General features: G+C 37.9%; 1 protein-coding gene across 2 annotated transcripts in view; it reads left to right on the top strand.

Annotated features, from left to right (window-relative positions):
- Positions 1-20,463, top strand: part of RNF128 (ring finger protein 128) — a 99,697-nt gene that overhangs the window by 72,858 nt on the left and 6,376 nt on the right. For both annotated transcript variants that reach the window (XM_024128239.3, XM_024128238.2), the window contains exons 3-6: positions 11,427-11,498; positions 15,160-15,242; positions 16,368-16,464; positions 17,260-17,428. In XM_024128239.3, coding sequence (XP_023984007.1) covers positions 11,427-11,498; positions 15,160-15,242; positions 16,368-16,464; positions 17,260-17,428 — 421 coding nt within the window. The remainder of the gene's footprint in view (positions 1-11,426; positions 11,499-15,159; positions 15,243-16,367; positions 16,465-17,259; positions 17,429-20,463) is intronic.

Here is a 20,463-nt window from a genome sequence, read left to right on the forward strand (position 1 = left end):
CAAATGGGACCTAATGAAACTTAAAAGCTTTTGCACAGCAAAGGAAGCCATAAACAAGATGAGAAGACAACCCTCAGAATGGGAGAAGCTATTTGCAAATGAATCAACGAACAAAGGATTAATCTCCAAAATATATAAACAGTTCCTGCAGCTCAATATTAAAAAAACAAACAATCCAATCCAAAAATGGGCAGAAGACCTAAATAGACATTTCTCCAAAGAAGACATACAGATGGCCAAGAAGCACATGAAAAGCTGCTCAACATCACTAATTATTAGAGAAATGCAAATCAAAACTACAATGAGGTATCACCTCACACCAGTCAGAATGGGCATCATCAGAAAATCTACAAACAACAAATGCTGGAGAGGGTGTGGAGAAAAGGGAACCCTCTTGCACTCTTGGTGGGAATGTAAATTGATACAGCCACCACGGAGAACAGTATGGAGCTTCCTTAAAAAACTAAAAATAGAATTACCACGTGACCCAGCATTCCCACTACTGGGCATATACCCAGGGAAAACCATAATTCAAAAAGACACATGCACCCCAATGTTCACTGCAGCACTATTTACAATAGCCAGGTCATGGAAGCAACCTAAATGCCCATCGACAGACGAATGGATAAAGAAGATGTGGTACATATATACAATGGAATATTACTCAGCCATAAAAAGGAACGAAATTGGGTCATTTGTACAGACGTGCATGGATCTAGAGACTGTCATACAGGGTGAAGTAAGTCAGAAAGAGAAAAACAAATATATTAACGTGTATATGTGGAACTTAAAAAATGGTACAGATGAACTGGTTTGCAGGGCAGAAACTGAGACACAGATGTAGAAAAATAGAATTACCATATGATCCAGCAATTCCACTGCTGGGCATATACCCATAGAAAACCATAATTCAAAAAGACACATGCACCCCAATGTTCATTGCAGCACTATTTACAATAGCCAGGTCATGGAAGCAACCTAAATGCCCATCGATAGATGAATGGATAAAGAAGATGTGGTACATATATACAATGGAATATTACTCAGCCATAAAAAGGAACGAAATTGGGTCATTTGTACAGACGTGCATGGATCTAGAGACTGTCATACAGGGTGAAGTAAGTCAGAAAGAGAAAAACAAATATATTAACGTGTATATGTGGAACTTAAAAAATGGTACAGATGAACTGGTTTGCAGGGCAGAAACTGAGACACAGATGTAGAGAACAAACGTACGGACACTAAGAAGGGAAAGTGGCGGGGGTGGTGGTGGTGTGATGAATTGGGCGATTGGGATTGACATGTAACATTGATGTGTATAAAATTGATGACTAATAAGAACCTGCTGTATAAAAAAATAAAATAAAATTTAAAAACTTCTCACCTTTTGGAGAAGGCTTTTGAGAGGGCATTTTTCACTCCTTAATGGGTTATATCTGTTTATCCTTTGGTGACTAAAGGATTAAATATACGACTGATAATCCCTTTCGCTTATATATACTTGAGAGTGCTGAAATGTCATTTACATGTTATTTAATTTTCCTGACTTCTTAATTTTAAAACATAAAGCTTGATGCATATGATGGTTATAACTATCACTAAATATTTAACTGCATTATCCCCATTTTACTGGTAAAAATAGTACTGAAACTGAGTAATGAAAATTTACCTTTGTTAAAATTCATTAGAATATTCAGGAATGTCTTCCCTCTGAACCATTATGACACACAGTATATATTGTCAGGCAAACTGATAAATGTATAACCATAAATTTTGATGACCTTAATGCCCAATTATAATGAACAGCATATAGTGGTCGTATGCCTGACATGCCATAGTATGATGTGTCAGAACACACATCATCCCTGTTTTTGTGGATGGAAAGCTTTTAAACAAGATGAAAAATATCAATGGGGGGCTTCCCTGGTGGCGCAGTGGTTGAGAGTCCGCCTGCCGATGCAGGGGACGCGGGTTCGTGCCCCGGTCCGGGAAGATCCCACATCCCGCGGAGCGGCTGGATGAAAATAACATATTCGGCATTATATGGTGGATTCATGTCTTCACTGGGAACAACCATAACCTAAGACAATGAAGATTATGGAAAACCTTCTGGCCTGCTCAAATTAAACTGAGTTTGGTAGTCACCATTATACACTTGACTCTGGCATGGGACACCCAGCATTTTGGGGATATGTTGCATGTACCTTAACCTTACTCAAGCAGTCAATACTCAGTGGAAACAAGGTGTGTGTTGGATTAAACATTGGCCAGTGAAATAAAACAGGGCTCTAGGTGAAATAGAAGCTGGCCTTCGTATAATGGAACAAGCTGAATTTACTTTTTTTTTTTTTGTGGTATGCAGGCCTCCCTCTGCCGTGGCCTCTCCCGTTGCGGAGCACAGGCTCCGGACGCGCAGGCCCAGCGGCCATGGCTCACGGGCCCAGCCGCTCCGCGGCATGTAGGATCCTTCCAGACCGGGGCGCGAACCTGGTTCCCCTGCATCGGCAGGCGGACGCGCAACCACTGCGCCACCAGGGAAGCCCTGAATTTACTTTTAATGAAAACTGTCTTTCAGAAGAAAAGAATTTACTCTCTGAAATAGATTGGTAGGAATCATCTTCCAAGAGCAGAGAAAAGAATGGGAATCCACTTGGAAAGATGATAAAGACTTAGTAATATGGTCACACAGACCCAATACATAATGCTAGAGAATGTTAGCACTCAACACTTGGAAAGAGCATATACTCTGACACAACAGGGTCTGTTAACTATTTTACTCCAAATGGGGACCCAAGTAGTCATGGGGTAATGGCCTTCCATTTTTACTTATGGAAGTTCAGGAAGAGCATCTTTGAGACACATGCAGAGCCCCAAACTTATGGAAATTTTCTGGGTGAAATTGTAACTTACATTGCTGATCTCTGACTGACCTCTCCCAAAGGATGAACCAAAATAAGATGAGTTATAGGAATAGGAATAATACTGAATGATACCCGTGTATTCCCCATGGGAGGGAGACAGGCTTGCTGCACAACAGTCAATGGGAAAACTGTATAATAGTGTGAGTTGAGACAAATGATTGACTTTGTCCTCAGCTAACATGGAACCTAGAAATGACAGAATCATCACCACTGGTGGTAACCCTTGTCCACAATAATATCTGGTATGTGGGCAAAGAACAATTTCTTCTAGGAAGATTTAATAAACACTTCTGTGATACTTCCTGACTTCTTTTGTAACCAGATGAAACTGTATCATAACCATACTGTGATATGGTGTAATACTGGTATTGTTGGTAAGGTTCAACTGCCTTATATAAATACATCTTATGATAATGAAATGTATTGGGAAGCTGAACTAAAACCTCCCCAGGATGTGATACCAATGGGGAGTGACTGGCCTGAGGAAGAATTAGATATAGTTCATCACTTTAAATAGCTCTGTACAAGTTTATCTCAAAGTTCACATGGCCATAGATCAAGGGAGTAATGAGATAATTAAATTCGTACATCAATATAAATATGTTTTAAATGGTCTTATAGATTGGAAGAATTATTTCTTTGAGCCTATTTTCATCCTTCATTGCCTTCTGCAAGTATTAGATATGGTTATGTTGTTCTTGCTTACCTTATATATAAATGCTGTACTAATTGTAAAAGCCCAAAATGACTGTTTTGTTGTTTAAAAGACCATGATTGAGAGAGAGAGAGTAGATTGTAAGGAAAGAGACAACACAGTAGATCTAGCTGCTTACTCCTTGAAAGTCTCCCAGGAAACCATGCTCGGCCCTTGGCCAACCCTGGGAATATGGCCGTCAAGATGGTTTTATTTTGTTTGTTTTGTTTTGTTTGCTTTTCTGTTTTCTTCCAGTTTTATTGAGATATAATTGACGTATAGCACTGTATAAGTTTAAGGTGTACAACCCAATGATTTGACTTACATACATCCTGAAGTGATTAACACAGTAGGTTTAGGGAACATCCATCGTCTCGTGTAGATACACATTAAAGAAATAGAAAAAAAATATTATTTCCCTTGTGATGAGAACTCCTGGGATTCACTCTCTTAATAACGTTCATTTATAACATATAGCATTGTTAATTATACCTGTCATGTTGTACATTATATCCCTAGTACTTACTTATCTTATAATTGCAACTTTGTAGCTTTTGACTACCTTCATCTAATTCCCCCTTCCCCCACCATCCACCTCTGGTAGTCACAAATCTGATCTCTTTTTCTGTAAGTTTGTTTGTTTGTTTTTTGCCTGCGCCACGTGGCATGTGGGATTTTAGTTCCCCGACCAGGGATCGAACCTGTGCCCCCTGCAGTGGAAGCGTGGAGTCTTAACCAGTGGACTGCCAGGGAAGTCCCAAGTTTGTTTGTTTTTGAAATATAATTGACCTACAACACTATGTTAGTTCCTGGTATGTAACACAGTGATTCAATATTTCTTCTTAACCAGTGGACCGCCAGGGAAGTCCCAAGTTTGTTTGTTTTTGAAATATAATTGACCTACAACACTATGTTAGTTCCTGGTATGTAACACAGTGATTCAATATTTCTATGCATTTGAAAATGATTGCCATGATTGTCCAGTTGTCATTTGTTACCATAAAAAGATATTACATAATCATTGACCATATTCCACACACTGTGCATTTCATACTGGTGACTCATTTATTTTGTAACTGAAATTTGTGCCTCTTTATCTCCCTGTATACAATGGAATATTACTCAACCATAAAAAAGAATGAAATCTTAACCATTTGTGACAACGTGAATGGATCTAGAAGATATTATGCTAAGTGAAATAAGTCAGGCAGAGAAAGACAAATACTGTATGATTTCACTTATATGTGGAATCTACAGAACAAAACAAATGAACAAACATAACCAAATAGAAAGAGTCATAGTTACAGAGAACAAACAGGTGGTTGCCAGAGGTGGGGGGCAGTGGGGGGAGGAGAGAAATAGGTGAGGGAGATTAAAAGGTACAGACTTCCAGTTACACAATAAATGAGTCAAAGTGTTCTTTATGTTAGTGATTGATGATTTTGTTATACACATCTGGAGCAACAATCAGGATAAATAATATGCACCTGGTTTCGTTGTTGGGGTTCTGAGTTTGGAGCAGCATGGCCAACTGCTAGCAGAATTATCTAGTGACCAGTCCCCGATCTGAGCCTCAGATCCTGAGACTCAAATTGGCTTCCTGAGCAGAGCTATGTCACGCATGTCCTTATAGTTTGCTGCCAAAGAGATAGCACTCCTGTGTGGTCTCAGATGAGAAAGATCTTAGCTACATTAATATCTTAAAATTTGTCCTTGAACTTAAAGCATGACTGAAAAATATCTGAAACATTTCTGGTTACATTAAATTTTCTCTACTGTCCTAGTATATGAAATTAACTGGAAGACTTACCAGGTGTCTGCATACTGCACCACTATCAATATATACATATTTGTAGTGGGTGCATATGTATGTATCTGTTCCTGCCTGAATTTGAGATTTAGAGCCCTTTACAAAACCACTGCTCTGGCTCTTGTATAAGAAGAGCAGATAAAACAAATTCCCATCTGAGTAGGACCTGGTTTTATAGTCTTTCTCTGACTTTCTCACTGGACAAAAGGAAGCTCTTACAATGGGTCTGTCTGGATTTTTTAAAAGATTCACTTACTCTAATAAAGGTTTTGATTGTCTTTCTTTAAAAAATGCTATAATCTGAGTCATAACCTATCTCCTAGGGTAAATTCCCCCTTTTCTCACTGCTCTTCCTTACAGTGCATTTCCTCACACTGTTCACAGGGATCACCTTCCTGTAAGTGGTCTGTACTCCTATTTCTGTAGTTCCATAGACTTATGGGAAGCTGTTCTATAGTCTGCACCTCCTCTTTCCTTTAGGAATACTCCCATTCAAATATTATACAGAGGTTTTGGGGGGCTTTATCTTTTTTAATTGAAGTATAATTGACATACAGTATTATATTAGTTTCAGGTGTACAACTCAGCGATTCCATGCCTAGGTTTTTGCTGGGGAAAAAAGTAGATTTCTCTCAGTTCTCATATATCTAAACAGCCACATCACTCAAACTTTGATTTTGTTCACAGGAATGTATCTGAAGAAAAGAATCCTCTTACCATAATCCTTGATTTTAAGTATTCTGTTTTATAAATTTTGAGCCAAATTTTTATGAAAATTTTTATTTTAAAAAAGTGGTGAGGGACTTTCCTGGTGGCACAGTGGTTAAGAATCCGCCTGCCAATGAAGGGGACCTGGGTTCAAGCCCTGGGCCAGGAAGATCCCACATGTTGCGGAGCAACTAAGCCCATGCGCCATAACTACTGAAGCCCGCGTGCCTAGAGCCCATGATCCGCAACAAGAGAAGCCACCACAATGAGAAGCCCGCACACTGCAACAAAGAGTAGCCCCCGCTCAATGCAACTAGAGAAAGCCTGCGCACAGCAACGAAGACCCAACGGAGCCAAAAAAAAAAAAAGTGGTGACTTAAGAACAGGAAAATATAGTTTGCTTATATCTACCCTCTTTTCTTGCTTTTACATACCCCATTCCGCCCCTCCCCCCACCATCAAGTAATTAGGTTTGATTACGTGCCTAGTGTTATTCATGTGGGTTTCAGTTAAACTAAAAGCTGAATGCCGTGGGACCAGAACCCAGGTGACAAATAACCAGACTAAAACATTTATTTTACTTAGTTTGATATAAATTCACAGATGAACTGGGTAAAATATCTTTGAGTTCACTGTAATTTAAAAATTGAACATGGTAATATAGGATAAGAATTGACCTGACTTCATTTTCAGGCCACTTAAAGTGTCACTCAGAACCAAAATAACTATACAGCTGAAATTCTTCAGTGACTAGAACCATCCCAGCTTTTGAATAGACTAATGGCATTAAGCTTCTGTTAAGAAAATTGGCGAAAAACCAAGATGCTTTGAATCAATCTTCTACTCTGCCAAATATTCTTAGACCAGGTATCTCTTAGGATTGGGGAGGAGGTGGGTAGAGTCTATTGATATAAAATACCTGTTTAAAAGAGCTCCCCAGGGCTTCCCTGGTGGTGCAGTGGTTAAGAATCCACCTGCCAATGCAGGAGACACGGGTTCCAGCCCTGGTCCGGGAAGATCCCACATGCCGCGGAGCAACTAAGCCCGTGTGCCACAACTACTGAGCCTGCTCTCTAGAGCCTGCGAGCCACAGCTACTGAGCCCGCATGCTACAACAAAGAGTAGCCCCAGCTCACCGCAACTAGAGAAAGCCCACGCACAGCAACAAAGACCCAACGCAGCCAAAAATAAATTTATTTTAAAAAAATAAAAATAAAAGAGCTCCCCAAATCACAGTAAGTAGCCAGTTGAGGAAGGATTTGAAGATTGGGTAATAGCTGACTTTGAGGATTTTTTTTCTTATTTCTTTCATTTATCTTCTTCACAAGGAATGTGAAGCCCTTTAAAGGCTTCTTTGCTGTTACACAGTGGAGGCAGTGTGCTATAGTGGAGAGATCATGGGCTTTAAAGCCACATAGAACCTGGGCTTGAATTGAATAACAGCTCTGCAACTAAACAGCTGCCTGGACTTTAGTCAAGCTTCAGAACCTTTTCTTGTCCATAAAATTTGGATATTAAAATACCTATTCCATAAGCTTGTTAATGTTTAAACAAGATGACACATGTAAAAAGCTTAGGGTTAAACCTGACGCATGGCAGGGGCCCAATACATGTTCTCTAAACCTTTATTTTCCCAGATTTGATAGACTAGAAGCTTTTAATGAGTAAAACTTAGATGAGGAAATCATGAAAATCTGCTTTTCTAAACTCAGAAGCTATTCTTTGAGCAACTACTAGGCATTATGGGAAATTTTTTTAAATGATTAAGGCCCAGTCTTCTACCTACTCACAATCTACTAGGAGAAAAAGACACATGAATAATACAACTACAGAATATAAGAGGTAGAAACAATGTGCTATTGGAATTTATAGGGTAGGGGGGAATTCTGATATGGTGGAGAGGTACTGAAAAGGCGTCCAAAGTAATTTAGAGATCCTTCATAATCAAGTCCCTTGCTTAGGATCTTCTGGTTTGTTTGTTTTTTTGGATCTTCTGGTCTTAATGTAAGTTCCACTTTTCTCATTCACACAGACTTGGACATTACATTTAAAATTTGCGTTCAATCCCATCTCTCAAATTAATTTGCATTACTCTTGGATATAATCAAAGTTGTATAGTTAGCATTCATCCCTGATGAATTGATGAACACTAGCACTGGAGACTCATGCATTTATATTTTGTTGAATATTTTGGAATGAGAAATCAGACTATATAGATTTAATCAGGTAAATACACTAGAGATGTATTACTTCCTTGTGAGTGCATTTCCCCAGTTGTGTCATAGAGCTTGTTACTTAAACCCAAATCAGAAGTGCTCTAAAGACAGGTTGCAAAATGATTGTCAAAGATTTCTTATCAACTACATTTTTTCCTTGCCCAGTTTTCTCTTGTTGGCTCTATTTTTGTATCATTTGCATTTTTTTCATCTTCGTGTTGAAATAGCTCATGCTTTATAGGAAAAGAAAGTAGTGATGTTTGGAAGTCTAGGCCAGGGCCAGAATCCTGTGGGCCTACTGGCTGTTCACTGTAAGGACTGGCCACAATTTGACAGACCGTAGAATCCAGGAGTTGGAAAAACTTCAGAAGGTTTTGGATGGTTGTATCGTAATGGAATCTTGGAATACGAAGAGCAGACTTCCAGTACCAGCTCTATCATTCAGAGGCTGCATGCCCTTTTGGACAAGTTATTTTACTCTTCCAAGCCTCCACTTGCTTAACGTTAAAATGGAGATATTCTCTCCTTTAGGGGATTGTTGTGAGGATTAAATGAGGTAATAGATATCAAAAATAATTATAAAATAACTATATAAATGTAAGGAAGTAGTACTAGCTTCCTGCTCCAAGCCACAGTAAACAAAAATGGCTACCTTGATGTCAGAGTTAAGTGTTCTCAAACTCTGGGCTTCAGTGGGACTGACACTAACCAACTCTGAGATTTTGAGCACAGCATTCTTTCTCTTTGGGCATCAGTTTTCTTATCTGTCAGATTAGATCTCAGGCTAGGTGAACTCTAAGAGTTTTCCATCTCTAAAGATCCTAAGTGTACCTCCTTTCACTGTCACTCTATTATTTACTTGAGATGCAAGTGACAGAAGGGAAAATATTTAAGCTCAACATGAAGTACCAGGGCTTCCCTGGTGGCGCAGTGGTTAAGAATCCACCTGCCAATTCAGGGGACACGGGTTCAAGCCCTGGTCTGGGAAGATCCCACATGCCGCGGGACAACTAAGCCCGTGCACCACAACTACTGAGCCTGCGCTCTAGAGCCCGCGAGCCACAACTACTGAGCCCACGTGCCACAACTACTGAAGCCCACGTGCCTAGAGCCCACGCTCCACAACAAGAGAAGCCACCGTAATGCCGCGCGCAGCAACGAAGACCCAACACAGCCAAAAAATAAAATAAATAAATTTATTTTAAAAAATTAAGTACCATCATAAAATTCCCCGTGTGAGTGAAATCCATGATTAAGTCTCAAAGAGAGAGTGAAAGGGCTTCGATCAGCGCCTTTCCTTCTGAGAGCTAGGCCTTCCTATTAACTTTCTATGAGCTATATTTGCCAGTCAGGTAACAATCTGAGAAGTTTCTGCTGCTACTATGCCAGCAAAGAAATATTTTGGCAGTAATGTCCTTGGCATCAAGCCAAATACGTTTCACAAAATGATATCTTATAGGAGGCAGGTTTGGGCATTAAGGAATTTCCTCACATACCTACACCCATGGATTATTCCCTTCCAAAATACATTTGCTATAGCTATGTATAAATCTGTAATGCTAATTGATGAATAAATAGTACTTTATATTTTCATTTAATAAACATTTTATTGAGTGTCTGCTATCAGCCAGACATTATGCTGGATACTTTACTTACATTATCTCTAATTTTCATGTAACCTCAATGTCACCTAGGGGTCTCCCTGCTGGGGGTGGAGGTACATACAGGGGGATGAGGAAGTTGTTGACATCCTCACAAGACCTCTGGTTCTGAGCACCTACTTTCTGCTGAATTTCTGTAAGTTTGTTCATTTTACAGTACAAAATAGGAAGATTGCTTATCATCTTGCCATGCTGCACATGCTATCTCTCTGTTCCATACAGCATTCACCCAGGTGTGAAAACTAGCCTCTTCTTCAATTTACACATATATTATCTTCACTTGAGACATTCGTGTATGTGGTAGATTTTACTGAAATAGAAGGAAGGTTTATTTGTGGCATCACAAATAATTTCAAATTAACACCTAATATCTCATACCACCTGGGAGTTTTTTCCTCTGGGCCAGTTCATCCCACACAGAGGGATAGTCTATCATTGATTCCTCTCTTTCTCACTTTTCCCTCTTCTTTTATATTTCCCCCTATACCTTAACCTCACTTCTGATTCAAATATATATATATATATATATATATATATATATATATATATACACACACACACACATATGTGTGTATATGGATAGATAGATATAGATATGTATGTTCCCCCTATACCTTAACCTCACTTCTGATTCAAATATATATATATATATATATATATATATATATATATATATACACACACACACATATGTGTGTATATGGATAGATAGATATAGATATGTATGTAATATTTTAGTCTTTATTCCCTAAATGAGCCACGGACTTGCCTTTGCATATCCAGACTCATCTAGGTATATGTTCAGTGAAACAAAAAAAGGCTTACCACTCTCAGAATCCACCCTCCTTACAAGGCAGTAGTGGTTATAAACAGCAATTTTTTCCCCTAATACCAAATAACACTGTAAGGATTGGTATTATCCTCATTTTATAGATGAGTAAACAAGCTCAAAGATTTAATGACTTGTCCAGGATTATTCATTTAGTAAGTGACAAAGTTAGATTTTGAAGCTAGGTCCATTTGCATCCAATGCACTTTCTACCAGACAAGACACGATTCAAAAAAGAAATTGGAAAAGATGTCATTTAAGGTCCTCTGGGCTCTTGAAAATAGGAAAATTGCTTTGAAAATTCATAGCATCCTAATCCATTTGGAATAGGGACGCATAGCTTTACCGTTGTGGCCCAAATCTGCTGTGTAAGAAGGTAGGGAAACATAAGGTTTCAGTAATTTAAAAAAATCCTGCTTGGTATCAGATAAATGGGCATTTATTATGGCTAATTAAATTTTATCTTTTAAAATTTACTTAGACATTGACTTTTACCTGATAAATATTTATTAATCCTCTCTACCTTTTAAAATCGTATTTCTTTTAAAAATACTTTTTCTAATACCTGCTATTTTTTTTTATTACAGAGACAATTAAAGGCAGATGCTAAAAAAGCTATTGGAAGGCTTCAACTCCGCACACTGAAACAAGGAGACAAGGTGCATTTATGACTTGTAAATGCTATTTGTTTTAAAGCAGTGCTACCAAGCCATTGTTAAAAGCTAAATGTTCTTCCAAAGTATGATTTTCATTGGAATTTATAAATCTTATTGATTTTTTCATCTATCTGATGCTGGAGGTAGGCTGAATAATGTTCCCCAAAGACATCTAGGTCCTAATCCCTAGAACCTGTAAATGTTACCTTATATGGCAAAAAGTACTTTGCAGATGTGATTAAGTTAAGGATCTTGAGATGGGGAGATTATCCTGGATTATCCAGGTGGATCCTAAGTATAATCACAGTGTCTTCATAAGAGGGAGGAAAGGTGAGATTTGACTACAGTGCAGTAGGAGATGTGATAATGGAAGCAAGAGGTTGCAGTGATGCAAGAAAGGGGCCATGAGCAATAACAGTAAAAGTTTGTGTCATTTTAAGCCACTAAGTTATTGTAACTTGTTACAGCAACAGGAAATTACTACAGTGCTTCAGTACAACTCTACTTGAACATCCATTTTCAGATTTAGCACAGTTGAAAACTACCATTGATGTGTAAAACACGTATCAAAAAATAGCTATGGAAGTTTGTACTGCAATAAAAATATAGCTACAGAACTTATTGAAATAAAAAAATACCATTTATAATAGCACCAAAACCATTATATACTTAGGTATAAATCTTACAAAATATGTACAAGATCTATATGCTGAAAAGGGCAAAACATAATGAAAGAAAGAAATCAAGGAAGACCTAAAGAAATGAAGGGGTATACCGTGTTCATGGGTTAGAAGACTCTGTCGTCAAGATGTCACTTCCTCCCCAAACTGATCTATAGATTCAATGCAGTTTCAATCAAAATCCTAGTGCATCTTTTGTAGGGATTGACAAGCTGACTCTAAATTTATTTGGAAAAGCAAAAGAACTAGAATAACCAAAACAATTTTGATAAAAAACAAATTTGGATGACTCACATTTCCTGATTTGCAGAATTATTTTAAAGCTACAGTAGTCAAGAAAGCATGGTATTAAGGAAAGGATAGACCTTTAGATCTTTGAAACAGAAGACACAGTCCAGAAATAGACCCACACATAAATGGTTGATTTTCGACAAAGGTGCAAAAGCAATTCAAAGAAGAAAGGGCAGCCAGTTGTTGGCTCTCCATATGCAATGACTGAATATCCATAGACAAAAAAAAAAAATGAACCTCAATCCATACTTTATACCCTCTGCAAAAATTAACTTGAAATGGATCACAGACTTAAATATAAAACCTAGAACTATGAAATTTTAGAAGAAAACTTTGGAGAAAAATATCTTTGTAGCTTGGGTTAGGCAAAGATTACTTACATATGATACCAAAAACAAGTCCATTAAAGAAAAAAGAGAAATTTGTTAAAATTAAGAGCTTTTGCTCTTTGAAAGACACTGTTAAGAGACTGAAAAGACGAGCCACAGACTGGGAGAAAATATTTGCAAATCACATAGCTGATAAAGGACTGTATTCAGAATATATAAAGAACTCTCAAAACTCAAGAAGAGGACAGACAACCTAGTGGAAAAATGGGCAAAACAGACATTTTACCAAAGAAATATATGGCTGGCAAAAAAGCACATAAAATGATGCTAAACATCATTAGTCATTAGGGAAATACACATTAAAACCACAATGCAATACCCCCAGCACATTTATTAGAATGGCTAAAGCCAAGAGCTGACCAGATGTGGGACAACTGGAACTCTCATGCATTTTCTGGTGAGAATGCAATGTACAGCCAGTTTGGAAAACAGTTTGGCAGTTCTGTGTGTGTGTGTGTGTGTGTATGTATGTATAAATTAATTAATTGTTGGAGTATAGTTGCTTTACAATGTTGTATTAGTTTCTGCTGTACAGCAGAGTGAATGGCAGTTCTTTATGAAGTCAAATATACACTCTCGAAAGAACCCAGCAATCTCACGGCTAGATGTTTACTCATTCACATGAAAACTTGTTCACAATTGTTCATGGCAGCTTTACTGATAATTACCAGAAACTGGAAAGAACCCAGATGTCCTTCAAGTGTTGAATGGATTAAAAAAACTGTGGTACATCCATATCATGGGATACTATTTAGCAATAAAAAGGGGGGAATCCTACAACATGGATGAATTACAAATGCATTATGTTAAGTGAAAGAAGGCAGACTCAAAGGCTATATAAGGCACAATCCCACTTATAAGATATTCTGGAAAAGCCAAAACTACAGGCACTGAAAAACAGATAATTGGGTGGCAGAAGATAGTGATAAAAGGAGGGGTTAACTACAGAGGGGTTAATTACGAAGTGGTATAGAGGAATTTGTTGGGGTACCTGGACTATCCTATATCTTGACTATGGTGGTGATTAAGTGACTGCATGTATCTTCAAACTTGCAAAACTGTATACTCAACATTTAGAGTGAATTTTATTGCATGTGACTTATACCTTTATTTTTTTTAATGGAAAAACATAGCCATAGAACTTGTGGCATTGTGTAAATTCTAAAACCAGGAAGAGGTTTAAATCAGTGCTACATGTTTCTCTTTGTACTGTTCCTCTTTGGTTGACTTTATTCTTTTACTTTATTTATTTATTTATTTATTTATTTAGGCTGCACCGAGTGGCTTTGCAGGATTTCAGTTCCCTGACCAGGGACTGAATCCGGGCCACAGCAGTGAAAGCCCGGAATCCTAACCACTAGGCCACCAAGGAACTTCCTTCTTTTACTTTTTTTTTTTACTTTTTTAAAAAAAATTATTTATTTATTATTTTTGGCTGCGTTGGGTCTTTGTTGCTGTGCGTGGGCTTTCTCTAGTTGTCTAGGCGTGCAGGCTTCAGTAGTTGTGGCTCGCAGGCTCTAGAGCTCAAGCTCAGTAGTTGTGGCACCTGGCTCTGTTGCTCCGCGGCATGGGGGATCTTCCCGGACCAGGGCACGAACCCGTGTCCCCTGCATTGGCAGGTGGATTCCTAACCACTGTGCCACCAGGGAAGCCCCTTTCTTTTCCTTTTTAAAGTCTAAATATTTTATTTTATTTTCCAACTTCAATTACATAATACACAGTGTTATTGACTGTAGTCACCATGTTTTACATTAGATCTTCAGACCTGCTTCATCTTATAGTTGAAAGTTTGTACCCTTTTATTAACTTCTCCCTATTTCCCCCATTCCTCAGACCGTGGAAACTACTTTTCTACTCACTCTTTCTATGAGTTTGACTCTTTTTTTTTAGATTCCAATTAAGTCTAGATAATTTTTAACTGCTTATTTATTTATTTATTTATTTATTTTATTTATTTATTTTTGTGGTATGCGGGCCTCCCTCTGCTGCGGCCTCTCCCGTTGCGGAGCACAGGCTCCGGACGTGCAGGCCCAGGGGCCATGGCTCACAGGCCCAGCCGCTCCGCGGCATGTGGGATCCTCCCAGACCGGGGCGCGAACCCGGTTCCCCGGCAGGCGGACGCGCAACCACTGCGCCACCAGGGAAGCCCTTAACTGCTTATTGAAACAGTCGTTTTAGTGATGTGATGCTCCTTCTTCTGTAGGAATTTATGTAATTTATTAAATACATGTATATTCTGATTTTGCTCTGTAGTTTAATGTATTTTTCTTATCCATCTGAATAACAATAACTATTTGCTCTTAGGAAATTGGCCCTGATGGAGATAGTTGCGCTGTGTGTATTGAACTATATAAGCCTAATGATTTGGTGCGCATCTTAACCTGCAAGTAAGTTTGATTTTCTTTTATGTCGTCAATAAGAATAGCTGACTTACAGAAATGATTGTAGTGGGGGAAACTATTTTGAATGTTTCCAATTTGATGTAAAGAAAGTGTTTATTTTTAACTTCTTTTCATTTAAATATAGGTGATTGCTTTATTTGTAATGTCATTGGAAATGGTATAAGGCTAATTATATAATATTTCCATAATCTGGTACAATTTGGAAACTAGTTCCGTAAAAAACTTAAGAACCTAGCCAGCATCACTGTTTATTTAATTGTGTGTGTGTGTGTGTGTGTGTGTGTGTGTGTGTGTGTGTGTGTGGTACAGGATTATTTAATTCAAAATAATTCTACCAATCCTATTGAGAAAAAAATAAAATCAACTTATGAGCACCTATTTGGAAGTCTTCATTCTTTAGCTTCTTATTATCCCTCTCCCGGAAGTTGTTCTTAACACTCTTCCTTTTAGCTATTAAATAGTGGCATTCTTTTTTTTTTTTTTTTTTTTTTTTTTTGCGGTACGCGGGCCTCTCACTGTCGTGGCCTCTCCCGTTGCGGAGCACAGGCTCCAGACGCGCAGGCTCAGCGGCCATGGCTCACGGGCCCAGCCGCTCCGCGCCATGTGGGATCTTCCCGGACTGGGGCACAAACCCGTGTCCCCTGCATTGGCAGGCGGACTCTCCACCACTGCACCACCAGGGAAGCCCAAATAGTGGCATTCGTGGAACTTATCACATTGCCTGAAGTATTGGAATTATGTTACACTCAGTACTTTATTGTACTATATTATTGAGAATAACTAACTGTACTATTTTATAGTCAGGGAATAACAAAATAATTAAGATCCGAATTACTGAACAAAACTTTAGGTCAGGTAACATCTTAGCTATTTTTCAAGTAAGTGGTATTGAAAATAGTTTTTATGAAGCTAGAGTAATGAGGCTATATTTAAAAGTACCATATTATGAAATTTCCAAATTTTGTTTCTGTAATAGTGTGTTTAAAAGGAAAAAAAAAAGGCATCCGTTAAAAGACTAAGTAAACTTAGAGGGTAACCCGTTAGCATATTAGGCAAAGTGTTGCTAGTTCACAACTGATAACCAAAATATGTGTTTCTTTCCTTCATTAGCCATATTTTCCATAAGACATGTGTTGACCCATGGCTATTAGAACACAGGACTTGTCCCATGTGCAAATGTGACATACTCAAAGCTTTGGGAATTGAGGTAAACGTTGCTAAACTATTTATATGAAGGAACTTAAGCAGTGTGTTATTTATATATCTGGACCTTCAGGAAAAAAAATCCTTATTTTTTAGCTACATAATGTGCTAGACTTACAGTTTATACCAAAAATTGGACCTACTTACATCATAGTGACAGAGAGGTACCATGTTGGACCACCTCCATTTTCCTTCTTCTTCCCTCTCCTCAAATGTACTTATTATTTGGTCAGAATTGGAAGTGATGACCCCAACTGACTTCTGATACCCCTTGCTGTTTTTTACTCTCTTACTATTGCATAGCAATCAAACTTGTTGTTAACTGAGCATGTAAAGTTTGAGAGAGTATAATAAATATTAAGTTATATTTCGTAAATAAAAAAAAAACTACCTATTTCACAGTACACACAACAGAAAGTCAAGCTCAACAAACTCTTCCTGACTTGAGGAGATATACAGACAACAGTGATTCTCAAAACCCCTAGGGGACAGCATAGGAATGTTTTTTGAGTGCCTTCCTTGTATCAGGCATTATATTATGAAGTGTTCACCCAGATAAACATGTCAGATGTTGATGGCAATCTGCCTGTAACATCTTTCACCCCATTGGACCCAATTATTCCAACTGCTCTGGCTGGGACCTGCAAGAAATTTTTGTGATCATCAAAAATGGATTGTAGGTTTAAAAGGTTAAGAAGCACTGCTCTAATAAGTCACCTATGAAGAAACTTTGTAGTGATATGTCAAGGAAAAACGTATACTCTGAGAGCCTCTTAATGTGTTTAAATGCTTTCCGCAGGTGGATGTTGAAGATGGATCAGTGTCTTTACAAGTTCCGGCATCCAACGAAGCATCCAATAGTGCCTCTCCTCACGAAGAGGATAATCGCAGTGAAACTGCATCGTCTGGATATGCTTCAGTTCAGGGCGCAGATGAACCGCCTTTGGAGGAACATGTGCAGTCAGCAAGTAAGCACCATGCTGAGGTGCAATGAGTGCCCCACAAATGATCCATTGGGGATTAGACACCAGGCAGAGTACTCCTGCTTTTTAGCATTTGTTCTATTCATCCATTAACACATTCCAGGTTTTTTCTAGTAACAGTGATGCAATGCAGGATGGACCCCTACCTTAACTTAATATACACATTCAAATGTACCTGAAACAGATGAAATGCATTAAGAGTGGGGATTATTCACAGAATAAAAAGATTTTTTTATTGGAAAGCTTCTCTCCAGTGCATTTAAGTGTTGGCTTATTAACTTAGACTAAGGAGAAACTTTTCAACTTTAGAAGCCATTGTTTATTGCATATCAATCAGAAATTAAGATAAAGAATTCCTGGAATGATAAAACAGAATTTAATTCCCCAAAGCTTGATTTATACACAACTTCTCCAGAACCCATTTTTTTGCACAGATCAGAAAATGTGTTTAAGAATGATGTGCTGCCACCTGTTGATTATTTGCCATGAAGTGAACAAACTGTAGAAAGTAAAATTGAATGTGTTAATTTCAAAATTCATGTGAATCAGTATTAGCAACTTAGTAATGTCATACCCATAGAGAGATTTTAGGGAATTCTGTTACTTTTTTCCTTAGAGAAAACCCGTATCCCGTATACAAATTACTTTCCCTTTCTTTAACTTCCACCTTTTTCATGGTTTTTGTTGGTTTGATAGTTTTTCCTCTATCCTCATTTTGAGGTAACCTAATTCTGGCATAAAAGTAGAAGGAAAATGAAATGTCAGAATGACTTGTAAAAGTTTCAGCTTCCTATGACATGAACCTTTGTCCTTGGTAGGCTTATCAGTGCCATAGATACCATTTCTACAGAGGTCACGAGGAATACCATCATGCAAACGCAAACCTCATGTTGTAATCTAATCTTTGGATATTTCCTAGAGTACAAAGTAGTCATAAGAATCTTAATAATCTGTGTTTTGTTCTACCTATAATAGATAATCATTGTCGATTTGCCCCAGATGAATTTTTGGTTCCTGTAACTGTGTGGTAATAGAATTCAGTGAAGATAAAGGACAGTATATGGGATAATTCAGTTTAGCAGCATTGGTGGTTCAGTGGTAGAATTCTTGCCTGCCATACGGGAGGCCTGAGTGTATGGGATAATTCAGTTTATTGTCAGACCAGTTTAAAAAAAGAAAAAAGTCCCAACCTACTTTTTTTGTGTTTTGTTCTTGTTGGGGAGGGTAGAAGGCAGAACAGTTTTTGCAGAGAATTTGCGAAGCAAATAAAATGATGATCCATGTTCCTTCTCCTGTATTCTTTATCTCCATGAATGGTAGTAACACCTACCGGGGTGTGTCAAACCAGAAACTTAGGTAGATCCTAGATCCTTCCCTCTCCCCTTCCTATTGATTCAATATAATTTTTTCTCTAAACCGTCCCCTAATTTCCAACCTTAATTCAACAGTCATAGTTTGAGCCACTATCTTCTCTCTGCCCATTCCTTTTACTCTTCCTCCCCCAAGAAATTGGGGAAACCCAGTCCAACTCCTGTTCCTCCTTTAAAACTTGCTCCCCTTTGAGAAGCTTCCCTTGACTCACCTGTGTGGTCCTACTGTCTACTTCGGTAGAACTTCTATCATTGCATTTATTGCACTGAATTGTATTAAAACCTTAAGAAGTCCCTTTGGGTAGGGACAGTGTCTTATTATTCACTATCGTATACCCAAGCACCTAGCACAGACTGCCACATAGTAAATACTCAAATAAGTGTTGAATGAGTGACCACATAGAATAGATTTAATTTTATCTATGATTATATATTAATAGTTTGGGCATTATGCCTATTAACCATTGATTATTATGGTGATAGTTGTGATTTAAATAACTTTGTAAACATACAATTGATTAGTTCATGCCTGTGTGTTCCATCATTGTGCTGAATTTTATCAGAGCACTGATTTTCAAACGTAAGCATACGTTGAGTCACCTGGAGGGCTTGTTAAAACGGAGGGGCAACCACCAGTTTCTGACTCAGTTGGTCTGGGGTGGGCCCTGAGAATTTTCATTTCTAAGAAGTTTCCAGGTGATACTGATACTGCTTGTCCAGGGACCACACTTTGGTAACCACCGAATAAGGGCCCTAGTTCTTAACCCTGGCTGCACATTAGAATCATCCATAGAAACTTTAAACATTACTAATGCCTGGGCTTTACCCCAGAATTGTTAAATCAGAACCCATGAGATGTGGGGCCCAAGCACAGGTTATTTTTTTATTTTGAAATAATTTCAGCCTGACTAAAAAAATGTTTTAAAAACAGTAAAAAGAATGCCCATATACCCGTCACCAAACTTCTCCAAATGTTAACATCTTATATAACCATATACAATTATCAAAATCAGGAAATTAAATGATAAAATGTTATTAACTAAACTGATCTTACTCAAATTCCACCAGTTGGCCCATTAATGTCCTTTTTCTGTCCTAGGATCCCACATTGCATTTCCTCTTTTCTCATTTTTCCCCAGTTTTATTGAAATATACTTGACATATAATCAGAGTAAGATTAGTTAAAGCCATCATCTCACATAATTATGAATTTTGTGTGTGTGTGGTGAGAACATTTAAGATCTACTCTCTTAGCAATTTTCAAGTATTTAATACAGTATTGTTAACTGTAGTCACCATCTATATGTTAGATTCCCCAGAACTTATTCATCTTATAACTGGAAACTTGTACCCTTTGATGAACATTTCCCCATTTCCCCCACCTTCCAGCCTCTTGCAACCACCATTCTACTCTGTTTCTATGAATTTGGCTTTATTTTTAAGATTCTACATATAAGTGATATTATACAATATTGGTCTTCTCTGTCTGACTTATTTCACTTAGCACAGTGCCCTCAAGGTCCATCCATGTCGTTGCAAATGGCAGGATTTCCTTCTTTCTCATGGCTGAATAATATTCCATTGTTTCATATGTATGTATATGTATATATATGTGTATATATATATATATATATATATATATATATATAT

The sequence above is a fragment of the Physeter macrocephalus genome, chromosome 21 (genome assembly GCF_002837175.3).
Source record: "Physeter macrocephalus isolate SW-GA chromosome 21, ASM283717v5, whole genome shotgun sequence".
In the NCBI taxonomy this organism is placed as follows: Eukaryota; Metazoa; Chordata; class Mammalia; order Artiodactyla; family Physeteridae; genus Physeter; species Physeter macrocephalus.